This window comes from Spermophilus citellus (genome assembly GCF_964194105.1).
Source record: "Spermophilus citellus genome assembly, chromosome: 2".
In the NCBI taxonomy this organism is placed as follows: Eukaryota; Metazoa; Chordata; class Mammalia; order Rodentia; family Sciuridae; genus Spermophilus; species Spermophilus citellus.
This window is the reverse complement of record NC_138183.1, coordinates 174,194,094-174,216,320: the sequence shown is the minus strand read 5'-3', so window position 1 is coordinate 174,216,320 and position 22,227 is coordinate 174,194,094. Positions and strand designations below refer to the sequence as shown.

Sequence of the window (22,227 nt, the reverse complement as noted above, 5' to 3'; positions counted from 1 at the left end):
TGAGTGTTACATGCTGATGAAATCAGATAATGTATGAACGCACTGGCCCAAAAGGGGCACTCCATGCATGCTAGCTCAAGACAGAAAACTGGGTCTTTATCATTTGGCTCCTACAATATTTCTTGACTGTTTCTTCATTTAGAATAGGATTCTGATGCAGAGAAATGTGGATTCCTGTATGTCCTACCTAGTCATTCTCAAATGTGGTCTGTGGACAAGCAGCACCAGCATCACCTGGGAGTGAAAATTATTGGGCTCCACCCACACCTAATGAGTCATAAACTTGCGGGTGGGGCCCAGCAAACTCTAACAGGTTCTTCAGATGATTCCAATGCTGCTGAAGGTTAAGGACCACTGCCTTGATGGCATGAAGGATCCTGGGTGTCTTCCCCTGTTTTCAGCAGGATTCCCTGGAAGCCTCTGGAGAGAGGGCATCTTTTGGGTAGACGTTGTGGCAAAAGACATAGAGTGTGCAGCTTACTTGCAGGTTGTTTCCATTTAATCAGTTTATATTATTTATTCTAGATTGGCCATTATTTCCTTCCTTTATTCCTTCCTTTCTATTTGCTGTGCTGGGGGTTGAACCCAGGGCCTTATGCATGCAAAGAAAGCACTCCTTCTCTAGGCTACATCCCCAGCTGTCATTTTCTGATGTTCCTATTCTCTCCACTGATTTGGATCCTATATTTTACATGCCTTGCCTCATAAAGGTTAAATAGAAAGGGACCATTTCTAGACAGCCCGGTAAAAGAGACTGTTAATATTCTTAAGGCACTCTTCCTGGGCCATACCTGGATGCTCAGTACAGGACAACTGCAAGAACTGTACTTCTTTGCCTTCTTTAAATTCTTCACATTCTCTGCCTCCAGATCTCTGCACATGCTGTATTGTTCTGGCTGGTATACTCTCTCTGTTTCTTCATGCCCTGTCCTGTAGGTATCTATTTAAATCTTACATCCTGGAGAAATTTCTTCTTATTCCCTCTAAGCAGTCACCCTTCTCCATTTATTTTTACAGCTTCTCCTTTTCTTCATCACACTTAGCCCTTAGATTTGTTATTGTAGATTCATTTGTGTGTATTTAGTAAGACAGAGCCCATAAAAGAATTTTCAAATATCTAGCAGAATAACTGGCTTATCAATGAAGTCAATAATAGTTTTTTGAATGAATGATACAGTGAATAGATGAATGAATGAATGATCCATCATAGTTCTCAAAAAGCTTTGCCTTCTTTCAAACTCTACAGTCCTTTCAGTTATTCTGTTTATGACTTTTCCAGAAATAACTTTTCCCTGCTATTTCTAATTATTCCTCTCTCTACTGTGAATTTTTCTAAAGACAATTTCCCTTAGCATGATACTAGTTCTATTACAGATGCACTATAAATACTCTCTGATTTCTAGATTATAGAATACTAACATGTGGATTTTAACTTTCCTTCCTGCTCTGAGTTTATGTTGTAAAATATTTTTTTTCTCCTAAATTGAATCATTCCCAGTGACTGGAGCCATTAGGAAAGGTGGGAGTTTCTCCACTCACCTGTCTCTGGTTTTACAGTGTAAGACCTACTGGTCTGTAGTGCATCTTTGCAGAGAAGAGCTGGAATTGCTGCAGAGGTTGTGAGGGGCTGTTCTTTCTAACTCCAAACTGGAGACAGTTTCAGAATAAAACATCCAAGCATTCTGTTCAAAATGGTGATTATGATCCTTTGAAATCTCTCAGTGTGAACATTCTGATCTAAATTCTCTCCCTTTATTGTGAAAATCTTCGTTTTTTAATAGCAGCTTTGCATTGCTGTTGTGTTAGAAACTCAGTATGCTTCCCATTTTAGAAACAAAACATGTGTCTACATCATCACCGGAAATAAAAGGCTAAAACATGATTAGGTTTTTGCTCATGAAAAGAGAACAAGGGAGCAATTACCATAACATCACATATTGTAGGGTGAACAAAATTGAGGCTGTTTCCTGTTAGTACGCAATTGGCTTCACCCAATAAGTCAATGGGATGATCAATATGGTTAGACCCTTGGGAGTCTCCCCATCCCACACACTGGGTATCATCAATTAATCCCCAACTCAGTGGTTCTCAGCCAGAGGCAATTTAGTCCCCTATGGGACATCTGACAATGTCTGGAGACTTTTTGTTTTCATAACTGGGTTTGAAAGATAGATGGTTTCTATCTGCATTTAGTGTGTAGAAGTTATCTCACAATGCACAGGGCAGTTCCTCACAAAAAAAAATCATCAGCCCCAATGTCAGTAGGTGCCTAAAACTGAGAACACCTGAATTAACCAATCAATCAAAAAATATTAAGCTTTCAATACTCCAAGCAATAGTAAAAATAGCAAATAATCATAATAATTATCCTTTATGTAATATAAGAGATATAAATATACAATATTTACTATATACCAGGTTATTAATATTCACGGTTACTCTGTCTCATTCAGGATCTGATCTCAGGTTTGTTTGAGGCATTGTCTTTACCTCTCCTTACCTGTTTGGTGTAAGTGCATTTTCTCTGGATATGATCATATCTGTCTCTGTTTCTTGATTTTTATATAGATCAGATTATGTGTTTAGTTCATATTAGGTAATTAGCACAGAGGAAAAGCAGTGAGTCAAGAAGAAACCAGTGTGTCACTATGACTGTGAAACTAAAAGCATCCAGACAGGCCAGACTCAGATTAGTAACTTAACAAACGAGCCAAGCTCCCTGAATAGGGTGGTAGCACACAACCTGGCCCTTAGTAGATACTTAATAAATACTCCTTGGGAAAGCTTTCTTCATAATTATACAGAGTTCTTGGGCAAATTTCAAATAGAGCAGAGTTTTCAAATGATCCAGTCTGTTATATAACATTTAATTGTCCCTAAGAGTGTTTTCCTCATTCATAGGCACCTGATATTTCTGTAGCTACAGAGCTATCTCTTGTGTGTCTTCCCCCTTGCTCATCACATCTTCTTCTTCTTTTGTCCCCTTTTAGTCATTGTGGCCCTTTGGTCCTCCCTTTCTTCCCAGGGATGCACACCCAGTACCTCTGCCTTGGCACTCCTAGTGTTCCCTGAATTATGCCTCTGTCAACAGTGTATGTATATAAGATGCAGGCAAGGCCTGTGTTAGAATCTCTAGAGGAGGCATGTGCTATGGAAAAAAGCTTATTCAAGAACATAATTTTATATTTGGAAACAAGCAGGGATGAAAAAACACCCCAACTATTGTCTTTGTAAAACAGAGAACTGAAAAAAAAATCTTTTCTGCCTGGTGATAATACAATAGTGCTCCCTTATCGAAGGGAGATACATTCCAAATGTCTGAACCTTATATATACTATGTTTATTCCTATACATACACACATATGATAAAGTTTAATTTATAAATTAGGCAAGTAAGAGATAAACAATAATAAGCAATATAAAATAGGAGTTATACTATTTTATAACTCCAATCACAGTTATGTGAAGTGGTTCTCCATCTCAAAACCTTTTATACTACATGGATGGGTAATGTATACAGGGAGGATACACTGTACAAAGAGATGCATCATAACCCAGGAGGGACAAAGCAGGGCTGTTGGAGATTTTATTTATATTACTAAGAAGGGTATACAATTTAAATCCTATGAATTTTTTATTTCTATAGTTTTCCACATAATATTTTTGGACCGCAGTTAAAATTTTCCACTTAATATTTTTGGACTATAGTTGACCAAGTTTCCTGAAACCACAGAAATGGAAACTACAGATGAAGGGGGACTGCTATACAGGAGTTACCTAAACCAGTATCAATGTGACCATTTTATGTTTAGAAAAGAAGAGATTAAAAGAAAGTATTCAGAAGCACACTGCAATGTGTGATTTCCTTTCTTGTGTCCACATTTTTTGTTAGAAACAGCCTTCCCTCAGCACTTGGATTTCTTGGAACCTGCCCTTCTTCCTCTGTGCAAAATCACTCACATCTCTATGCTCCCATGATGCTTTGGGTTTGAACTCCAGTCTGTCAACCGTCATTCTTTACCTTTAGCTATTAGCTCTGAAGTAGTAAATGCTTCTGAAAGAGAATTGCAAGAGCACCACGACCCCAGTGAGCCAGTGGGAAACTCCAGTGTGCTAGGAATTACTGAGCAGGCTCCAGGACTCTACTGTTCAACATTCTGGAACTTGGAGGTAGCACGTGAGAAATTCAAATTTTGATATGTGTTGTTTAAAAATTACATTTTGGAAAGCACTACAGAATTTGGACTTTTAAACATCCTTCTTCTAGAAGCAAAACAAGCATTTTGATCAAGGTAGCCCGATTGCATTCACTTATTGGTTTGTTCCTTCAATGGTCACTAATTGTGATCTACTAACCATCATGACTTGTCCTATGTGAGGCTGTGCAGTAGCCCTTCCTTTGTGGTCATGTTCATCCACTCTTCTTTTGCTATTAGTCTTCTCCCTTCTAGCAAGCTCAGGCCAAGTTTTTTTTTTTTTAATTGGGGGTTGAACCCAGGGGTATTTCTATCTCTAAGCCACACCCCTAGCCCTTTTTATTTTGATTTTTTATTTTGAGATCAGTCTCCCTAAGTTACTTAGGACTTCACTAAATTGATGAGGTTGGCCCTGAACTTTTGATCCTCCTCCCTCGGCCTCCTGAGCCACTGGGATTACAGGTGTTCACCACTGTACCTGGCCATGTCCAGTTCTTAAGTTTCATCCAGTCAAATAATTAGCAAGGAATTATTATTATTATTATTATTATTATTATTATTATTATTATTTGTGTGGAAGTACTAGAAATTGAACCTAGGGTGGCGTGTGTGTCTGTGTGTGTGTGTGTGTGTGTGTGTGGTGGTGGTGGTGGTAGTGGTGTCCTCTATTACTGAGCTACACCTCCAGCCTTTTTTATTTTTAAATCTTGAGACAGAGTATTGCAAAGTTGCTCAGACTGACCTTGTGAATTTATGGTCATTCTGCTACAATCTCCTGAATAGCTAGAATTATAGGTATGTGCTACCTCATCTGGTTTAATAAAAATTTTAAATGTAAAGTTGTGCTGCAATTGTGTACAATGAATCAAAATGCATTCTGCTGTCATATATACCTAATTAAAATAAATAAATTAATTTAAAAAATTTTAAAAAGATTTTTAGTGTTGTTATGTAAAAGCTAAGAAAAGTGGGAGGGGAGCTGGGCACAGTGGCACATGCCTATAATCCCAGTGATTCAGGAGGTTGAGACAGGAGGATAGTGAGTTCAAAGCCAGCCTCAGCAAAAGCAAGGCAACTAAGCAACTCAGTGAGATCCTGTCTCTAAAAATAAAATACAAAATAGGGCTGGGGATGAGGCTCAGTGGTTGAGTACCCCTGAGTTCAATCCCCAGTACCTAAATAAATAAATAAAAGAAAGGCATTCTGTCCATCTACAACTACCAAAAAAAATAATAATAAAATAAAAAATAAATAAAAAAGTGGGAGGGGAAGGAGATTCACATTTTAATAGGGCATTTAAGTCCTTGTATTTCAAAAAACTGGAGGACAAGGGAAGGGTTTCTAACTTTTTTACTGAATCCAGAATGCGCCCTGCACTTTGATATGTATTACTCCTTTTAATTCTCACAATTAAAGCCTAGGAAGAAAGTACCAGGATAATGGTACTTACCTCCTAGGCTTTTTTTTTTTTTTTTTTTTTTTTTGCAGGGAAGAAATCTGAGATTCATGTTAAGTTACTGTCTCTGTCTGGAAACCACTGGAACCTGGACTAGAACTCTAAGGCCTTGCTCATTGTCCTCTACCTATATGCCTGATACCTTGCTCTTCTTCCTGCTTCTGTGCTTATGGGGAACATCCAGGTGCCTGTGCTGTTTGGAGTTAAAGGCTGCTTTCTGGGCTGTCTCAAAGAGAGCTCAAATTAGCCAATCACCTTCTTGACTTTCCTAGGAGTTAGTAAATGCCAATTTGGGTAACTTTAGAAAAGACACTGACCTTTAGAGAGTGTTTAGATTAAAAAAAAAAAAAAAAAGAAAGAAAAAAGAAAAATGGAATCTGAAACCAAATATACTATTGGAAAATGCGGATATTGGTAACATCTTAATCAAATCTCTAGTCTTTTATTCAAACCTCAGTTCCTGAGCAATAGATTCAGGTGTATTTGATGTAAAGTTATTCATTTTCTGTGTCTGATATAGAGATTATTAACAGTTGAGGAAATATTAAGGTACTGGAGGGGGACAATAGCACAGGCAGTTTTCTGCCTGTGCTGCCATTCCTTTGATGACTTGGAATCAATTTGAGGAGTGTAGGATCAATTAATTTGGTCAAAGACTCATGAGCCTTCAAAGCTGTGCCTAGCATGTCTTCTGAAGATCTAGGAATACCTAGCATCAGTTAGAGGGACCAACTTCTTTTTAAAAAAAATTTTATTTGTTCTTTTTTAGTTATACGTGACAGTACAATGTCTTTTGACATATCATACATACATGGAGTATAACTTCCCATTTTGTGGTTGTACATGATGTGGGTTACACTGGTTGTGTATTCATATGTGAGCATAGGAAAGTTATGTCCAATTCATTCTACTGTCTTTTAGAAGGACCAACTTTTTGATACCACCTCTGGCTTTTATGCCTTTAAATTTCCCCAGCTTTTTTTCTTTTCTAGCCTCTTCTTTCCCCATTTTTCAGTTGTGGGCACTTTCCAAGTGAACTGATCTTCAGAACTGTATCTCTCTTTTTCTTTATACATCTGTCCTTGATGTCTTACCTAAAGTTGCCTACAGTAAGTAACTCAACATCTTTCTCAAACCAGTTCCTCCTAACTCAGCTTTTTCATCATTAAAGACCCTTTCTTCTAAGAGTGGTTTGTTTTTTCCTATGACTCAGGTTTAAACTCTGTTAACTTGATTTTCTTGTTCTGTTCCCCATGATGTTCATCTAATCATGAAAAGAGTAAAATCTTGCTTCAAAGACTTTTTTCAGATGTGCCATCATGGGAATCACTCGTTATCTTCAAAGATATGGTATCTTTTTCCTTCTGTCTCCTTTACCCTAACAGGGCATTGTTTCTTGTAACTATCCCAGATCCTTTCCTTATCTCACTGGGCCTTTGGAAAGTTCACTGAAATAATATGAGCAAAGGTATATTGAGTACAACATACGCATTGTTTTAAGCATTTGGCATTAGTTACTTTATTCAATACTTACAACTACCCTGTGAATCTTGGTGCTATTTTCATTACCTTGAAAAGGAGAATACTGAAGTTTAGAGAAGTTAGGTGACTGGCCCAAGGTCACACAGATAAGGAGGGGCTCAGCCCCTGACTATTTTGTTCTAGAGTTCTAGATGCTAAATCCTTCGGCCTCCCAGATTACAGAATGGTGACTCATACTTCATTTTAAAATATGTAAGTTAGCTTTCTTCTTTCTCTAATTTTCTATTCATCTCTTTGTCTCCAATCTAACTAAATTGATATAAATTCAAGGTGAATCGATAAATCTTTTTTTTTTTTTTTTTTTTTTTTGGTACTGGCGATTGAACCCAGGGGTCTTAACCACTGAACCAAATCTCCAACCCTTTTAAAAAATATTAGAGACAAGGTCTCACAAGGCTTTGAACTTGCGATCCTCCTGCCTCAGCCTCCCAAGCAGCTAAGATTACAGGCGTGTGCCCCTGTGCCCTAGGAATCTTGTTTGCTCACTGCCTGTAGCATACAGTCTTAACTCTTAAATTGTACTTAGGGTTTACAGTGTGTGATGGAAAACACACTGAGGTAGAAGTCTGATCTACTTCTGGCTTTGCTGCTGAATTTGTTCTGTCACATCCAACAAGTCATTCAACAGTCATGTCTGTAATTTCTCTTCAGCCTAGTGAAAGTTTTGGTTGATAATTTCTTTATTCTTCCAGTTCTACATTTTTATGATTTTTGTTATTCTGTTTTCTCTCCCTTTCTAGTAAAAACTCTTCTTTCTATATATACTTTCTTCCCAAGTATTCAGTTCCCTCTAAGCTCAGCCTCCTCTTGCCTAGTGGTGCCTTCTCCTCTTCCTGCTACATCCAAACTATTTGCCTTATTTCTCCTGCAGAAAGCCAGTCCTTTTCACCTTTCCCAAGCATCTCTAGTCTCCAATCTCCTGCATTGTTGCTTTCCCCCTTTCTCTTCTTTGTCTTATTAAGTAGACAACACATATTTGAAGGGCTTTTTAGCTGCTCTGTTTCTTTTGTGTGCTATTAGTGCTAGGGTAGGAGACTTTAATTGGGTAGGTATTTGAAAAATAATTGTTTAATGAGTGCCATTTGGACTGTATCTCTACAGCAGAGGTTATGAATCAGATGTGCCATCATGGGAATTAGAAGAATAGACTGCTGTCAGGACTCACAACCCCACCAGAATTGACTGGAGGGTGCCACAATCCAGGCAGGAGTCCTTGAAGGCCTGGCAAGGACAAAAGAGAGGGGAGAAGGGCAAGGCTCTTACTAACCTGGTGGGCAGCAATTGCATTCTGTTACTTGATCTCTCTCCTCTGAGCAGCAGAGCTGCCCAGAAGCCAGGCATTATTGCTAGGGGGCAGGAGGGGCACCCCAGATCAGGGCAGAGAGTATAATAGAATAAGTGCGGAGTGTTGCTTAGTACAGCCTGATTTAAGAGATGAGGCAGAATCAGAAACACTTTGCCAGAGTCATTTGCATTCTTTGCCGCTATCACTATTTCGGGCAGATAATGGCCCAGAGTTTGTGGCCATAGAATTGTTCAGTGCTAGGATACATTTAGTATCTAGGACTGTAAGTTCTGTTTTGACCCTTCTAGTCCTCACATGGAGCATCTAATAGCAGCCTGTTGCCCAGTACCAGAATCCCTGGGGCCTGGGAATCGCTGAGAAATGTGCGGTCACTGTCCACCTGTAAATTCCACTTAAGGGAAAAAACCCATCCTAAGCAGAACCTAACCTGGACTTTGGGAGCAGATCCGGAAACAGAATTCGGCTGGGAATGGCCTAGGGGGAAGGAAGACAAAATCGAAAGAAGAACTGGCATTAATTAAAACGCCGCAGGGGACAAAACAAGGGAGAACAGTGGCCCTCCAAAATCTCAGGGAGACACGTCAGCTTGAGCTCAGGGCAATTTCAGCCTGGCAATCTCGCGGTCCCGGGAGGGGTGGCGGGTGGCTGAAGACGGGCTCTAGGGCCCAGCGGCCCGGTGCTGGGGCGGGGGTGGAGTGTAGGGTTACAGTGACGAGTCCGGGCGACCCTCCCCGGCCAGCGCGCGAGGAGCGCGGAGCGCGGGCGGCGGCGGGAGCGCGCGGGACGCTCTAGGTCCTAGCTGCGGTTGTCCGGTTTGGGACTGGAGGTGAAGCCCTGGCATTTTTCCCCTTCCTGTGTGAATGGGGCTGATTGTCAGGCACCACTTCCCCGCGCTGCCCCACGCCATGCCCAGAGAGCTGCCTGGCAGCCGTCTTCCCCCGCTGCGGGACTGAACTAGCCATGATCGCCTCATGTGGAGGGCAAAGTTGCGCCGGGGAACTTGTGAGCCTGCGGTGAAAGGTAACCGGCCTCCGCTGGGGGTGTAGGGAGGGCATCCCCGAGTCTCCCACGTGAAGGACCAGCTGCTCTGGGCAGCAGAGACCCGGGGGGGGGGGGTCCTCCTGGAGGCCGGGGACAGAGTCCCTTCCAGATGTTGCAGCTTGAGCAGCCGATTCGGCGTTGGGGGCCTGGTGGTGTCCACCCAGGGACCCAGAAAGAAAAGGAAAAAAAAAAAAAAACCCAGAACCCGGTTCCCGTGCCACCCTCCAGATCCCTGGTGCCCACGGGCAGGATCTCAGCGCCGCGCCGCCCCGCGGGACACTGGGAACTTGCCTTCCCCAGCTCCGCCGGGTGGGCCCTAGGGTGCGGGCGCGCCCCCGACGCGGGGGTGGCTTTTCCGGAGGGGCGCTGCCAGATGGCTAGCCTCTCCTAGACGCACCCGGGAGGGTTCCCCGGCCGCCGAGGGAGGGGGCGGAAGGACTGTCGGGTGGCTTCTTCCCTCCGCGATAGACAAAGGCTCGCCCTGGCCGGCCCGACGGGCTCGGGCGCTCGGGTGCTCGGAGTGGACCCTTCCTGCCAGCACGTAGGACTCGGCTCTGGCGAGTGGGGTGGCGAAGAGCTAGCGCTGCGACCCCGAGGCTCAGATCGCGATAGCCACTGCTCCTTTGTTCTCCCCAGACAAGTTCCTTTGACAAACTGGGAGTTAGATCTAGCTTTCTTTGGTCTGTTAGTGCTGCCTTTAAAAGACTCGGGTTTCAAGAGGGTGAAAAATTAAACTTTCCAAGTGGAACCGTTTTTCTTTGGAATGTGACATTTGTGGCAGGAGGGAGCTTGGCACGTCGGCCCCTGACACCCCAGCGGAGCGGGGGCCCTGCGCTGGGGCCGGGCAGCCAGGCTGGAGGGACCGAGGAGCCTTGGCGCGCACCTCACGGGCCTCCGCCTGGACTGAACTCTCGACGCGCTTTCCGAGTTTCCCTCTAGGAACCCCAGGCCTTGAATCCAGGGTCTCTCCCGCAGCTCCCCAGCCTCGCCTCTACTCCTTGTACTCGTTCTTGTTTGATGACTGCCAACGTGTACCCCTTCCAGTTTTGTTCGAAGGTTTTTTGCCATTTTGTCTTCGAAGTGAGTTTACTGTCTGCACATAGCAAATACTCTTTAGCCGAGCTAGTGAGGGCTGCAGCAGACAGGGTCCCTGATCATGTAGGCTTTCTGAAGCTTTGCGATTTGGGTACAACAGTTTGTCCCCTTGGTCCCTCTGTTCTCTTACTCTGTGGAGATATGGTTGCCCCACACCCCCCCCCCCGCATGTCTAGAGAATAGAGTTTTAAACTGCTTATGAAAGTCCTTAGAGGTGATGAGAGTAGGGGGTCATGAGAGTCATTTGTGACCCCGAAAATATCTTTTGACTACTCCAAACATGTGTTAACCTGCTCACCATAAGTGAATTAAACCAGAATAGAGGGACATTAATAGCTACAATTCCAGAAAAAATTCCTTCCTTTTCCAGGAGCGAAAAGTCAGGGCTTGAAATATTGAACAATCATGGCTCCCTGCTTCCAAAACCGGGCTTTGGGTCCCTGCCAAAGAGGCTAATATTTCCCCTGGCTGCCTAACACTTCTGGACTGGGGCAGCTGCGGACGTCAGACCCAGATTTATTCGTAGTCAGGGATCTCTGGATTGCAAGTTCTTGAAGAATCTAGAGGAACGAAAAATTTACTTCTTAGAACTGTACTGTGAGCATTATCTATGTACTATGAACATTCTTTATGAGAACAGTGTGGGAATAATACTTAAATACATTTTGAGTTGTTTTGAAAAATAAAGGGGCAGAAAGTACTGATTTGGCCGGAATGAAAAAGGCTAGAATGTGGAGAGGTGGAAGCTCTTCTCCACCTGGTGGGGGTGGCTGGAGGGGAGCAGGGAAGGGAGAAGATGTTTAGTTCTTGGACAGCCATATTTTTGCCTTTGTATGAGTCTTCTTTTTTTTTTTCAAAATAAATTATAAACTTCCAGGTGGACAGGAGGAGAGAAGGTGCTGCCCCTGTAAATGCCCTCTCTCTTCTCTTTTTAAAATTCACACAAGTCTGGGTCTTTTCGGTTCTGTGCAGATGGTGGAGAATGAAGAATATTAATGCAGTGAAGGGCATGTAGAGATCAAAGCACTGAAAAATACATCTTTTCATGGAAGCTAATGGAGGACTTTCAATTTAAATGAGATTTTAAAGTGCTGTCATGAAGAAAAGCACATGAATGCAGAAATGTGAATGATTTTTATGGGAAGGCACTCTGCTGATTAGACTTGAGAGTGTCTGCTCTTGGCCATTTAGGCTGGGGATTCCATGTAGAAAGCTCTGCTTTTTCTGATGTGCACCCCTGTGGAGATTGTGGACTCAGGGCCTGGGGGAACCATGGCCAATGGAAATTAGTCAACTTCTGTCTGCAAAGTACAGCCTCTAGGTACTGTGCTGCTATTTCTTCAGTCATTTGTGTGCTTTGAAACTGACAAAAGTCTGTAATGTAAGACTTCAAACAAATAATAACATAAAACAAGAGAAATGTTAGTGAACATTGTAAAAGTTTGATTTTTCAGGCCAGTAAGATAAACTTTATAGTAGTTCTTATATGCAAAATTCCCCCACATTAACACTTTTTTTTTTCTTTTTTGGTGGCTGTCTGCATTTTAAATGCACATGGAAGCTTGGGTCAGGAAAGTCTGCAGTGTTTTCAATAATTGTTCTCCTAGTTTTTTTCATTCGTTTTGGAGGTTTTTTTAATGATACAAAATTCAGTAGGTAATAGAATCCTTGAAAAGCAAGGGGTAGTATGGAGGTCAAGCAAGAGGACATATTTGATTACAAGGTTTATTGGAAATTGTCTGAGATTGTTGAGGTTTGTTTGTTTGCCTAGTGAGTTTTTGGTTTTAATTTTGTTGGCTTGACTTTGTTTTGTCTTTGGAGGAGAGGCACAATGTAAATCTTGGCCATTGTGGGTAGGACAGTATGCTAGTTTTGCTGGAAGGAAGTCACTTCTGCTCCTGGGCTTATGTGCTGGGGGCCTTCTCCTGTCACTTGTGAGGCTCTTTTCTCTGTCTTGTGACCAGGTCTTGTGGAAACTGAGAGTGCCTTCATTTTAGGCACTTGAGACAGAACTCCTGGGTTCCCTAGAGGGTTCACACACCAGGCATTTTTTTTTTCTTTCCATTTTTGGAGGGAGCAGGAAAGTAACTCTAAAGTGTTAGGAAATGTATCCCTGTTAAAACTCTGGAGAATTGGATTTAATTTTTTAAAAACAATTATTGTTCTACTGTGTATGTTGAAACCGGTGTTTGAAACCTAACTGTATCCTACTTATTTTTTGTTTTTAGTAAAATGTTTGTATTTACTTTTTTTTTCAACTTTTCATTTTGAAATGATCATAATTTCATAGGAAGTTGCAAAAATAGTAGAGAGGTCCTTTGTATCCTTTACCCTTTCCCCCATTGGTAACAGTTTATATAATCATAGTGCAGTAGCAGAACCAGGACATTGACATTGGTACAATCCACAGAACATACTCAGATTTCACCAGTTTTACATGAATACAATTATATTTGTGTGTGTATGCTTTTATGCATTTTTTCACATGTGTAGATTTGTGTAACTACTGCTGTGATCAAGATATAGAAGTATTTCATCACCTTCAAGATTATACTTGTTTCTTCCTACATCTCTGTCCCTGAATGATGCTAGTAACCGATAGATTGGGTCTCCATATCTGTAATTTTGTCATCTTGATACTACAAAAACAAAACCACACATTATGCCACCTTTTGCATTTGGCTTTTCACTCTGCATAATGATCCGTCCATATTTTTGCTCAGATCAGTTGTTTTGTTCCTTTTTATTGTTCAGCAGTATTCCATGGTTTGGACGTACTGTGGTTTAACTATTCACCTATTGAAGGATATCTGTGTTGTTTCCAGTTTTTGACTATTATGCATAAAGTTTCTATGAACATTCCTATATAGGTTCTTGTGCAGATAAAAGTTTTCATTTCTCTGAAATAAGAGACCAGGAGTACGATAGCTGGATGATGTGGTAAGTATATATTTGTTTTTTAAAGAAATTGCTAAATTGTTTTCCAGAGTGGCTGCGTCAAGTATCATTTTTACCAGCAATGTATGAGATCTGATTTCTCTGCATCCTTTCCAGCATTTGGTGTTGTCATTGGTATTTTTTTTTTTTTGGCTGTCCATTAGGGGTTCTAATTGGTATTTAGTCTTTTTGTGGTTTTGATTCATATTTCCCTAATGGCTTCATGATGCTACACATCTTTTCATGTGCTTATTTGTTATCTGTTTATCCTCTTTGGTAAAATCTCTATTCGTGTCTTTTGCCTCTTTTCTGACTGTATTATTTATTTTGTTGTTGAGCTTTGAGAGTTCTTATATAATCTAGATATAAGTCGTTTGCTAGGTATGTGGCTTGCATATATATTTTCCTCAGTATGTGGCTTGTTTATTCATTTTCTTTCTGGAAACTTTTGCAGAACAAAAGTTTTTAATTTTGATGAAGTCCAATTTACTGATTTTTTTTTCTTTTATGGTTTGTTCTTTTGGTATCATATCTAAGTACATTTTTGACTAGGCATATGGGGCCCAAATATTTTCTCTTATGTTTTCTTCTACAAGTTTTACATTTAAAATGTACCTCACATTTATCCTTCTTAAGGATTCTATGTCTTATGATCTTATAAACCACCTTCTAAAAGTGTTGACTAGGCATTTCATGCTCTGGAAGAGTACACATGGACTATCAAGCAGAGCTTCTACTCTCAGGGGCTCACAGATCAGTGGGGTTGTGTGTAGACATTACTATGTACTAAGTACCATAATAGAGATGTGTGATCTTCTGTGGGACCACTGAGCAGAAAGGGCTACCTTTGGTCCAGGTGGTCAGAGAGAGCTTCCCTGGGCATGTTGCCCAAGCATGGTGGGAATAAAATTGGTTCTTGTCTTTGATCCAGTTTTTTGACATCTTTATTGGCATTTATTCTTTAGTGTGAGTTATTCTAATTCTTGAGTGCATGCTGAAGGACCTGGGGTAAATGGAGTGGTTGAGGACTTTTTAAATAGCACATGGCATGATAGCATAAAACACAAGTGAAAAACACAATATTCAAAACTTTGGTAACATAAAGATTAAGAATAAAATTGAATTGGTTGAGTTAGAATATATGGTAAAATGAAATAAGAGGTTGTATTTGGCATTAAGAACAGATATATTTGGTTTGTTTCCTGGACTCTGCCACCTCCTTGCTGTGTGACATCAGAGAATTTCACCTGTTGAAATTCTCATGAGTAAAATGGGTACAGTAATAGTTCTTATTCCACGGAGTTGCATGGTAGTAAAATTAAATAATGCATATATAATACTTAGCATAGTGCTGGGCACATTGAAGGCCTTCAGTAAATGCCTACTGTGATTATTACTAAAACAGCAGGAAGGTACATTGTTTTATAGTGCTCATATATGCTTTTGCTTTGAGAAACTTGAATTCCAGTTCTCACTCTTAGGCACTTATCTTTTCATGTCTGATCATTGTATCATGTATCAAATATTATTTATTGAATGAGGCTGGTTGAGAGTTGATGGTATTTGTTATCCTGGGTACAATAAGTCAGAGCTGATGTCACCAGGACCTGTCCCAAACATCATAATGGGCAGCTCCCCTTCCTTTTCCTCATTGAGCAAGTGATTTGTATCCCAGAGGAAACCAATGGGGGTATTAGATGTAAAATACTAGGGCTGTGTTCAAACATGCGTGAGCATCAGTGTCATCTGGACAGCTTGATAAAACAGAATGTTGGGCTCTAGTCCCAGAGATTCTATTTCTAGGCCTTAGGGCCTGAGACTTTGCATTTCTAAAAAGTTTCCAAGTGATGCTGCTGCTGCTAGTGGGACCATACTTTGAGAACCATTGTTTTAGAGATAGTCCCTTTTAAATGGACCTACACTGAGGAGCAAGTCTTGATTATCTTTAAAGACTCAAGTTTGGAATAGATTGATTGCTAAAATGATTAGTCAATATGCATCATTGTGTTCTCTCTTCTGATTGCTCTTTTGTGCCACACTCCCTCCTGACCATGGCTTTCCCTCCCTAAGTTGTCTCTCACTACCTGGAAAACATGCCATGTTTTGGTCTGTGCTATAGTAGATAAGCCATTGGTGAAGTCATTTAGCCTCTATGAAATAAAGTATTTGTTAAATACTTACATTCCAAGGTTATAGAGGGGCATAAATGAGATAAGGAGCATGAAGGGGCTGCATAAGGTATAGCACTTGCAAAATAGTTTTTTTTTATTGTATTGTAATGCTCCGTCTCCTTGGAGTAGTGCCCTTAGACTTGGAGTCAGGCCTTCCCACTTCTCTTTCCTCACATCTCTTCTGATCGATTCTATTCTTCCTCCTTTCCCTGCCTTCTCCCACTTTTCCTCCATCCTTTTTAGAACAGGCCAGGCAAGACAAGGGAGATGTCTTGTCTTCCACGCTCAGGTTGCTTCCTCCATGTGAGATGGGGCTGTGAACATGCCCTGTGGCCAAGTGCCAGGGAGGAAGGAGGCACATTCAGCTCTTCTCAGCTCTGTTGGTGACCCCAGGTGCTGTGACCAGGAATATAACCCCCCAAAGCAGGTGCGGGTCAGCCTTTTCCTTCCTGATACTGGCTGTATTGAGAAGGGCTCTGGGAGCCAAATGTTTTGTGATTGAGCCCCCTATATGGAAAGGAGAGTGCATGAAATTCCCTGCTAAGTTCCTATTTCCCCAGGGATTGAACCCTGAATATATCATTTCAGTTAAATTGATTGCTCATCCTGGTGATCTGGGGAAAGTTTAAATATTCAAGGGCAGGCAAGGAGACTAGGAACATGATTTTTCGAAATTAATGGAAGCCGGAGGAGTCAATACCCTGTGTACAGCATTAAATTCATTCCAGAACACATATTAAACCAACCTCGTTTCTGAAAAGAGAAATGGCCTAATGGTCCTTTATCTAGCTAGGAGAGTCAAGGATAATGCCTTCTGCAATCACAGTAAGCCTAAATTAAGACACTGGGAAAAGTAATACAAAAAGCATCACAAACCCCTTTACATAAACCATGAAGATAACCAGGGTATTAGGTTTGCTTTGTAGGTTTGTTAAAGGGCATAATCTGATTCGACTTATTTGTATTGACTGACCTGGCAGATCAAAATGAGTGATAAATTGCTTGAATAGTGGAGAATAAATCCATCTTAGCTGACTTTAGATTTGACCCTTGATACATCAAGAAAGTAAGAATAGAGAGTCTAAAAAGGTCTACTCTAAATTATGGATTTTCTTAGCTCTGCGTTGAGCACATAAAATTTTCCAGAATTTTGAAGTTTTTCTTAACTTTCTCCACAATAAATTTCAGGGCTTTGGAGAAAAAAATTGAAATAAATGCAAATATACATTTTAATGACATTTATTAAGTGACTATGAACACTTTATTAGTTTAGGAACACAAAATGGATATGTATAATTAAGTTTGCTCAAATTAACATGTTTTGTAGCTTCGAATTTAGTCTTTATTTTTATTATTTCTTTTTAGGCAGCATCATGAATATACAGATTGAATTTACTTTGCATATTTTCAATTTCCCTTATAGAAGGAGGTATGTGCTAAACATTAGAGAGCATGACATTTCTTGGGTTTGGACGGACTATAAATTAGGCAAATATTTGGATACAGAAGCACTCACTGCTCAGTAAATATCTGTAGAATGAAGGACTGAATGGTGCAAGTTGATCCTGAAGTGGAGAATTTGGTGAGCATACAATACAAGGATATAGTGCATTCCTCTGTTATTTGAGGATCTGTCCTATGCCAGGGGTTGGACTGGGTATGAGTTATATGTCCTTTGCTCCTGTAAAATTAATATTCTAAAAGGAATGTAATGTAGTATGATACTAAAAAACACAATGCAAATGAATGGGGCTTATTCTGCTCTGAGAAGTTGGGGGAATGGTTCATAGCTGTCTTTCAAGTATGTCTTTGCTTTGAACCTATTAATAGGAAATGGGCTTAAATTACAGATACCATGACTTCTAGAGGCATGGAAGAGTTCTCTGCTGGGAGGGTAACTAAATACAAAGATTGGCAGGATATGGAAGGCATGGAGCAACTGAGAGATTAATAGAATTGTGGGGCTGACTCATTCTAGAAACCTCTTTAAATTTAGTAGGTACAATTTAATGTATCCTTCCTGTTTTCTGGTTGAGGTGGGCCATGGACTAGTTGTGCTGTGTTCTTTGGATACCTTTTTCTGACTTTAGTCATTATCCTTAGAGCTTAATAGTTGACTCCAGAGCTGGAAACCTGTATTCACAGCATGGCTGTGGCAGTCTTTGGCCTTATTGTCATGGGCAAGTTACTTAACCTGTCTGTTAAGTAGAGTTTCTTCATATGATAAATAGGATAATAGTAATATCCAGCTCTAAAGATGATTATAAGGATTACATATTAAGAACTCAGAACAATATCTGAAACATTGAAATATTGAAGGACTTATGAGTTAGCATCATGATTGCTGCAGTTACTGTTGTAATATCCTGTTGTGCTTACAGATTCTGTGGATCTGGATGTCCAGTTGGGCACAGTTGAGAGGTCCTGTCTCTGTCCTACCATGCCTGGGACTTCAGGGGGAACGAGATTGAGGGTAGGGATGCCTGAGTGCTTTGGGGCTGGACTGACATGTCCAGCACCTGGGCTAGGTTGATCTGCTGACTGGAGTGCCTGTAGGTTGCCTTCCTTTGTCTTCCTCACAGATTTAGGCTTGACAGATCTTACATGGTGGCTCAGGCCTCCAAGTGTGAGAATTCCAGCAAACACGACAAGAACTGCATCATGTTTTGTGACCCATTCCTGAAAGTCACAGAGTCACTTCTGTCATTTTCTGTTGGCCCATGTCTCCTAAGCCTGCCTAAATTCAAGGGGGTAGACTATGGGCCTGTCATCGTCATGATGTATCATCCTTGAATAAAGCATTAGACGTTTAACACTAAGTAAACACCTGGAAACTGCACTGTTCTGAACATGTGAATATTCTGTCTAGCTGAAGGTAGATATTCTGCAAGCTGGATCCCCTCCCTATTCTCACCCCCTACCTTATGTTACTTTTTCTTGATGGTTTGGATCATCATTATAACATCAATTAAGGTGATTCAGAATTCTTTTTTCAAGAATTACTGTATATCAGCTTTGAAATCCTTGACTGAGTTATCTCTTGCACAGATTTTAGAGAAAATGTTATAATGGGTTTCCTAGTCCACTGATGGGTTATGCACCTCGAAGAGAGGTCATTTTTTTTTTTAATCATCTTGTTGGCTAGACTATTACAAGACTCACTGTTCTGTGGATAAAAAATAGGCCTTAATTGTCACCAATGCCATGATTCTGAAGAAACAGCCTTTCCCCCATTTTTGGTAGTTGGGTCAGATTGCCCCACATTGCTGTGACGGCAGCAGATGCAGAGCAGGTGTGTACACCTTGACTTTCACCCTGTTATGCCACAGATGAAGAGAGAGAAAAGTTAAGGAATAATGATGGCAGGAGAGGAGAGCTTTCTTCTTCTTTGTAATGCTCAGGACAGAGGGCAGGTCTGTGCCCCCCACCTACCCCAGCGTCACTCTCTGAAGATGGATCCTAGGCATATGAGGGATATTCAGTTGATGGTTTCTGATGCCTTCTTCAAGCCCATCTGGCCCTTTACTTTCACGACACGGTGGCCAGGTAAGCTGGGGGCTTTGGAACCTGTGTGTGTATGTGTGTGTGTGTGTGTGTGTGTGTGTGGTGCTAGGGAAGGAACCCAGGGCTTGGTGCATGCTAGGCAAGTGCTTTACTACTGAGCCATACTCCCATCCCAAGTTGGGACTCTGAAGGGCCTTTGGATAATTCCTTATATTCTCTTATTTTGGTCTTTAATAATAAGACTATAATATTAAACTTATTTTCAGAGAAATGTGTGTTTTAGGTCTTCCTTCATCTTACGTTCTTGAAAAATTGAAAATGTAGTTTTAGTCTGTAGTTAGCTAAATAGTCTGACATAACAAAACTGTAGGAACTTTCATCTCTGATCTTCCTGAACATCTTGCTACTGTTTTTTTAAAAGCTTACTGATTTGGGCATATGTGGTGGTGCACATCTATAATCCTAGTGTCTTGGGAGTCAAAGGCAGGAGGATCCCAAATTTGAAGCCAGCCTCAGCAACTTAGTGAGGGCCCTTCTCAAAAAAAAAAAAAAAAAATTAAAAATTAAAAAAAGGACTGGAGAATGTAGCTCAATGGTAAAGTGCCGGGACTTCAATCCATAATACCGATATTAGGATAAAACAAAAAACAACAGCACGTGATTTGATCATCTCTTGAAAGTGAATTTTACAGTGGTGATTCCTGTTTGACTTTTCCATTTTTACAAAATGGATCTAAAATATATTATTGTTGTTGTTGTTATTATTATTATTATTTTGCCATACTAGAACCTAGAGGTGCTCTACCACTAAGCTACAACCCCAGCTCTTTTTATTTTATTTTGAGACAGGGTCTTGTCAGGTTGCTGAGGCTGACCTAGAACTTATGATTCTCCTGCCTCAGCCTCCAGAGTAGCTGGGATTACAGTTGTGCATTTCAGTGCCTAACTGGATCTAAAATTTACTGAGCACTTACTATGTGCTAGACCACTGTCCATAGCCCTCTCCATTGTCTCATTTGATTTTCACAACAGCCCTATATAGTAGGTGTTATTGTTTGCATTAACTGATAAGATAATGGGTTCTAAGAAATTATATCATTTGTTCCAGTTCATATAGCTAATCAGTGATAGAGCCATGATTCTTATATTGTTTAAGAAGCAAATTTACCAGAACAAAGCATAAAGCATGGTGTGTCCTTCTTTCCATTTAATATTTTTTCCTCTATCTTTATTATCCTTTAAATCTTTCTAATACTCTGGCGTTTGGGCTGGACGGCATCATTTTCTTTTTGTCCAAGAATAGCTGAGTTTCCTGCTTAACAAGTTATTAAAGTTTCTTTCTTCTTGTCTCCCAAAGTAATCTCTTGGAGCCTTTCCTCCTCCTCCTCCCCCTTCCACTTCCTTCTTCTCTCTCCTCTCTCCTCTCTCCTCCTCCTTCCTCTTTTGCCTCCCCCCCGCCCCCGCCTTTTCCTAGTGAAAAAAGATCATTGCTGATTTGTATACCGCTTCATACAAATTACTTAAGGGCAAGAATGTGCATTCATGTACCATATTCTCTAGGTAGGTGGTTGTTTGTCTTCAGGTGCATTTTCATTAATCACGGGGGTCCATTCTTTTGAGAAATGGAGTTCTGCAGTGCTTTAATGCTTTACATCAAAGGGCCTCTGTGTGTCTTCTTAAGGTTTCCCAGACTTGCCCTGGGCTCTGGGTGGCTTCCTTTGCCCAGTTGGGGAAATGACTCATTCTCAGAATTAGTTTCCACCTTTTTCATCTTTTCTCCTTAAGTGTTACAACTTTTGGACTTTCCCCATGGAAGAAGCTGTGTAATGTAGAGAGTTATTTCTCGAAGAGTCGCCTCTGGGGCCTTGAGAAGCAGTATCTGAGACTTAAAAACTACTTTTATAATAATACTAAAGCATAATGCACTTTTTTTCACTGTGTTCACATTTGCACCTGGTAGTCAAAAGCTACAGTGGGTAAAATTGCAGGTGCCTTAGAATAAATCAAGGAGGTGGCACTGGATCGTGCTTGAGGTCAGTTTATTTTTCACCCAGTCACAATTTTTTTAAAAAGTCCATTTTTCTTAAGAACATTCCAGTTGAATGTTCTTCAATGATTAATTATGTTAAATCTCAAACCCCAAGTACTCTTTTAATATCCTGTGTGACAAAATGGGATGTACACAAAAAGTGCTTCTGCTCCAAGTCAAGGAGAAATACTTTTGTGATTGAGTTGAGAGGTACATGTTCAACTAGCTGCTCCCCCCCACACACAGTAAGTTATAGTAACTTGAAAGAACAACTGACAAACTATCCTTATTGTGATTTGGTAGATGTTTTCTCAAAAATGAATAAAGGGAACTTGTCATTTCAAGTGGAACAACTATTTGCTGCCAGTGATAAAAGTCAAGCTTTTGAATGAAAGTAATCTCATGGAGCCTTTCTTTGCAGTTTTGGAAAATTTGTATCTTCCACCTTGAACTTGTTGCTTTCCAGGATGTAAAAGACTTTTCCGATGATCTAATCCATTGTATATTAACAAATATGATTTTGTTGATATTATATGCTTGAAATGTTTCAGTGTTTGGATGATTTATATTATTCAGTAAATATCCCTTTTCTAGATGATCAGTGTACGTTGTTATGAAGTTTTACGTGGGTTAACAAGAGCTCCCTCCAAAGTGAAAGATGGCCCAATAAGATTTTAAAGTAATAGGGGAATATCCAGAGCAGGCCTCTGGTAGGTGGCCATGCTTCATATTGTATTTACTTTTAATAACTTGCCACTTGGATTAGTCAGATTGCTGTTACTGCAACAAACATCTGAGATAAATCAATTTAAAGAGGTAAAAGCTTGTTTTGGCTCACAGTTTTTAGAGGTTTGAGGCCACTGTGGGTAGAGACTGTGGTAAGGCAGCCTATGGTGCAGGAATGTGTGGTGGTGCAAAGCCATTCACCTAATAACCGCCAGGAAGCAAAG

At 40.6% G+C, this 22,227-nt stretch overlaps 1 protein-coding gene across 2 annotated transcripts in view; it reads left to right on the top strand.

Annotated features, from left to right (window-relative positions):
- The window catches only part of AMOTL1 (angiomotin like 1), a 162,100-nt gene that overhangs the window by 53,955 nt on the left and 85,918 nt on the right, over positions 1–22,227 (top strand). The window contains exon 1 of one of the 2 annotated variants that reach the window (XM_081279603.1): positions 9,161–9,520. The exons of the other annotated variant lie outside the window; for it this stretch is intronic. Within the exon in view, the coding sequence (XP_081135729.1) occupies positions 9,472–9,520 (49 nt within the window). The 5' untranslated portion in view covers positions 9,161–9,471. Of the gene's footprint in view, positions 1–9,160; positions 9,521–22,227 lie in introns of those variants that run through there. 2 annotated transcript variants of the gene reach the window in all.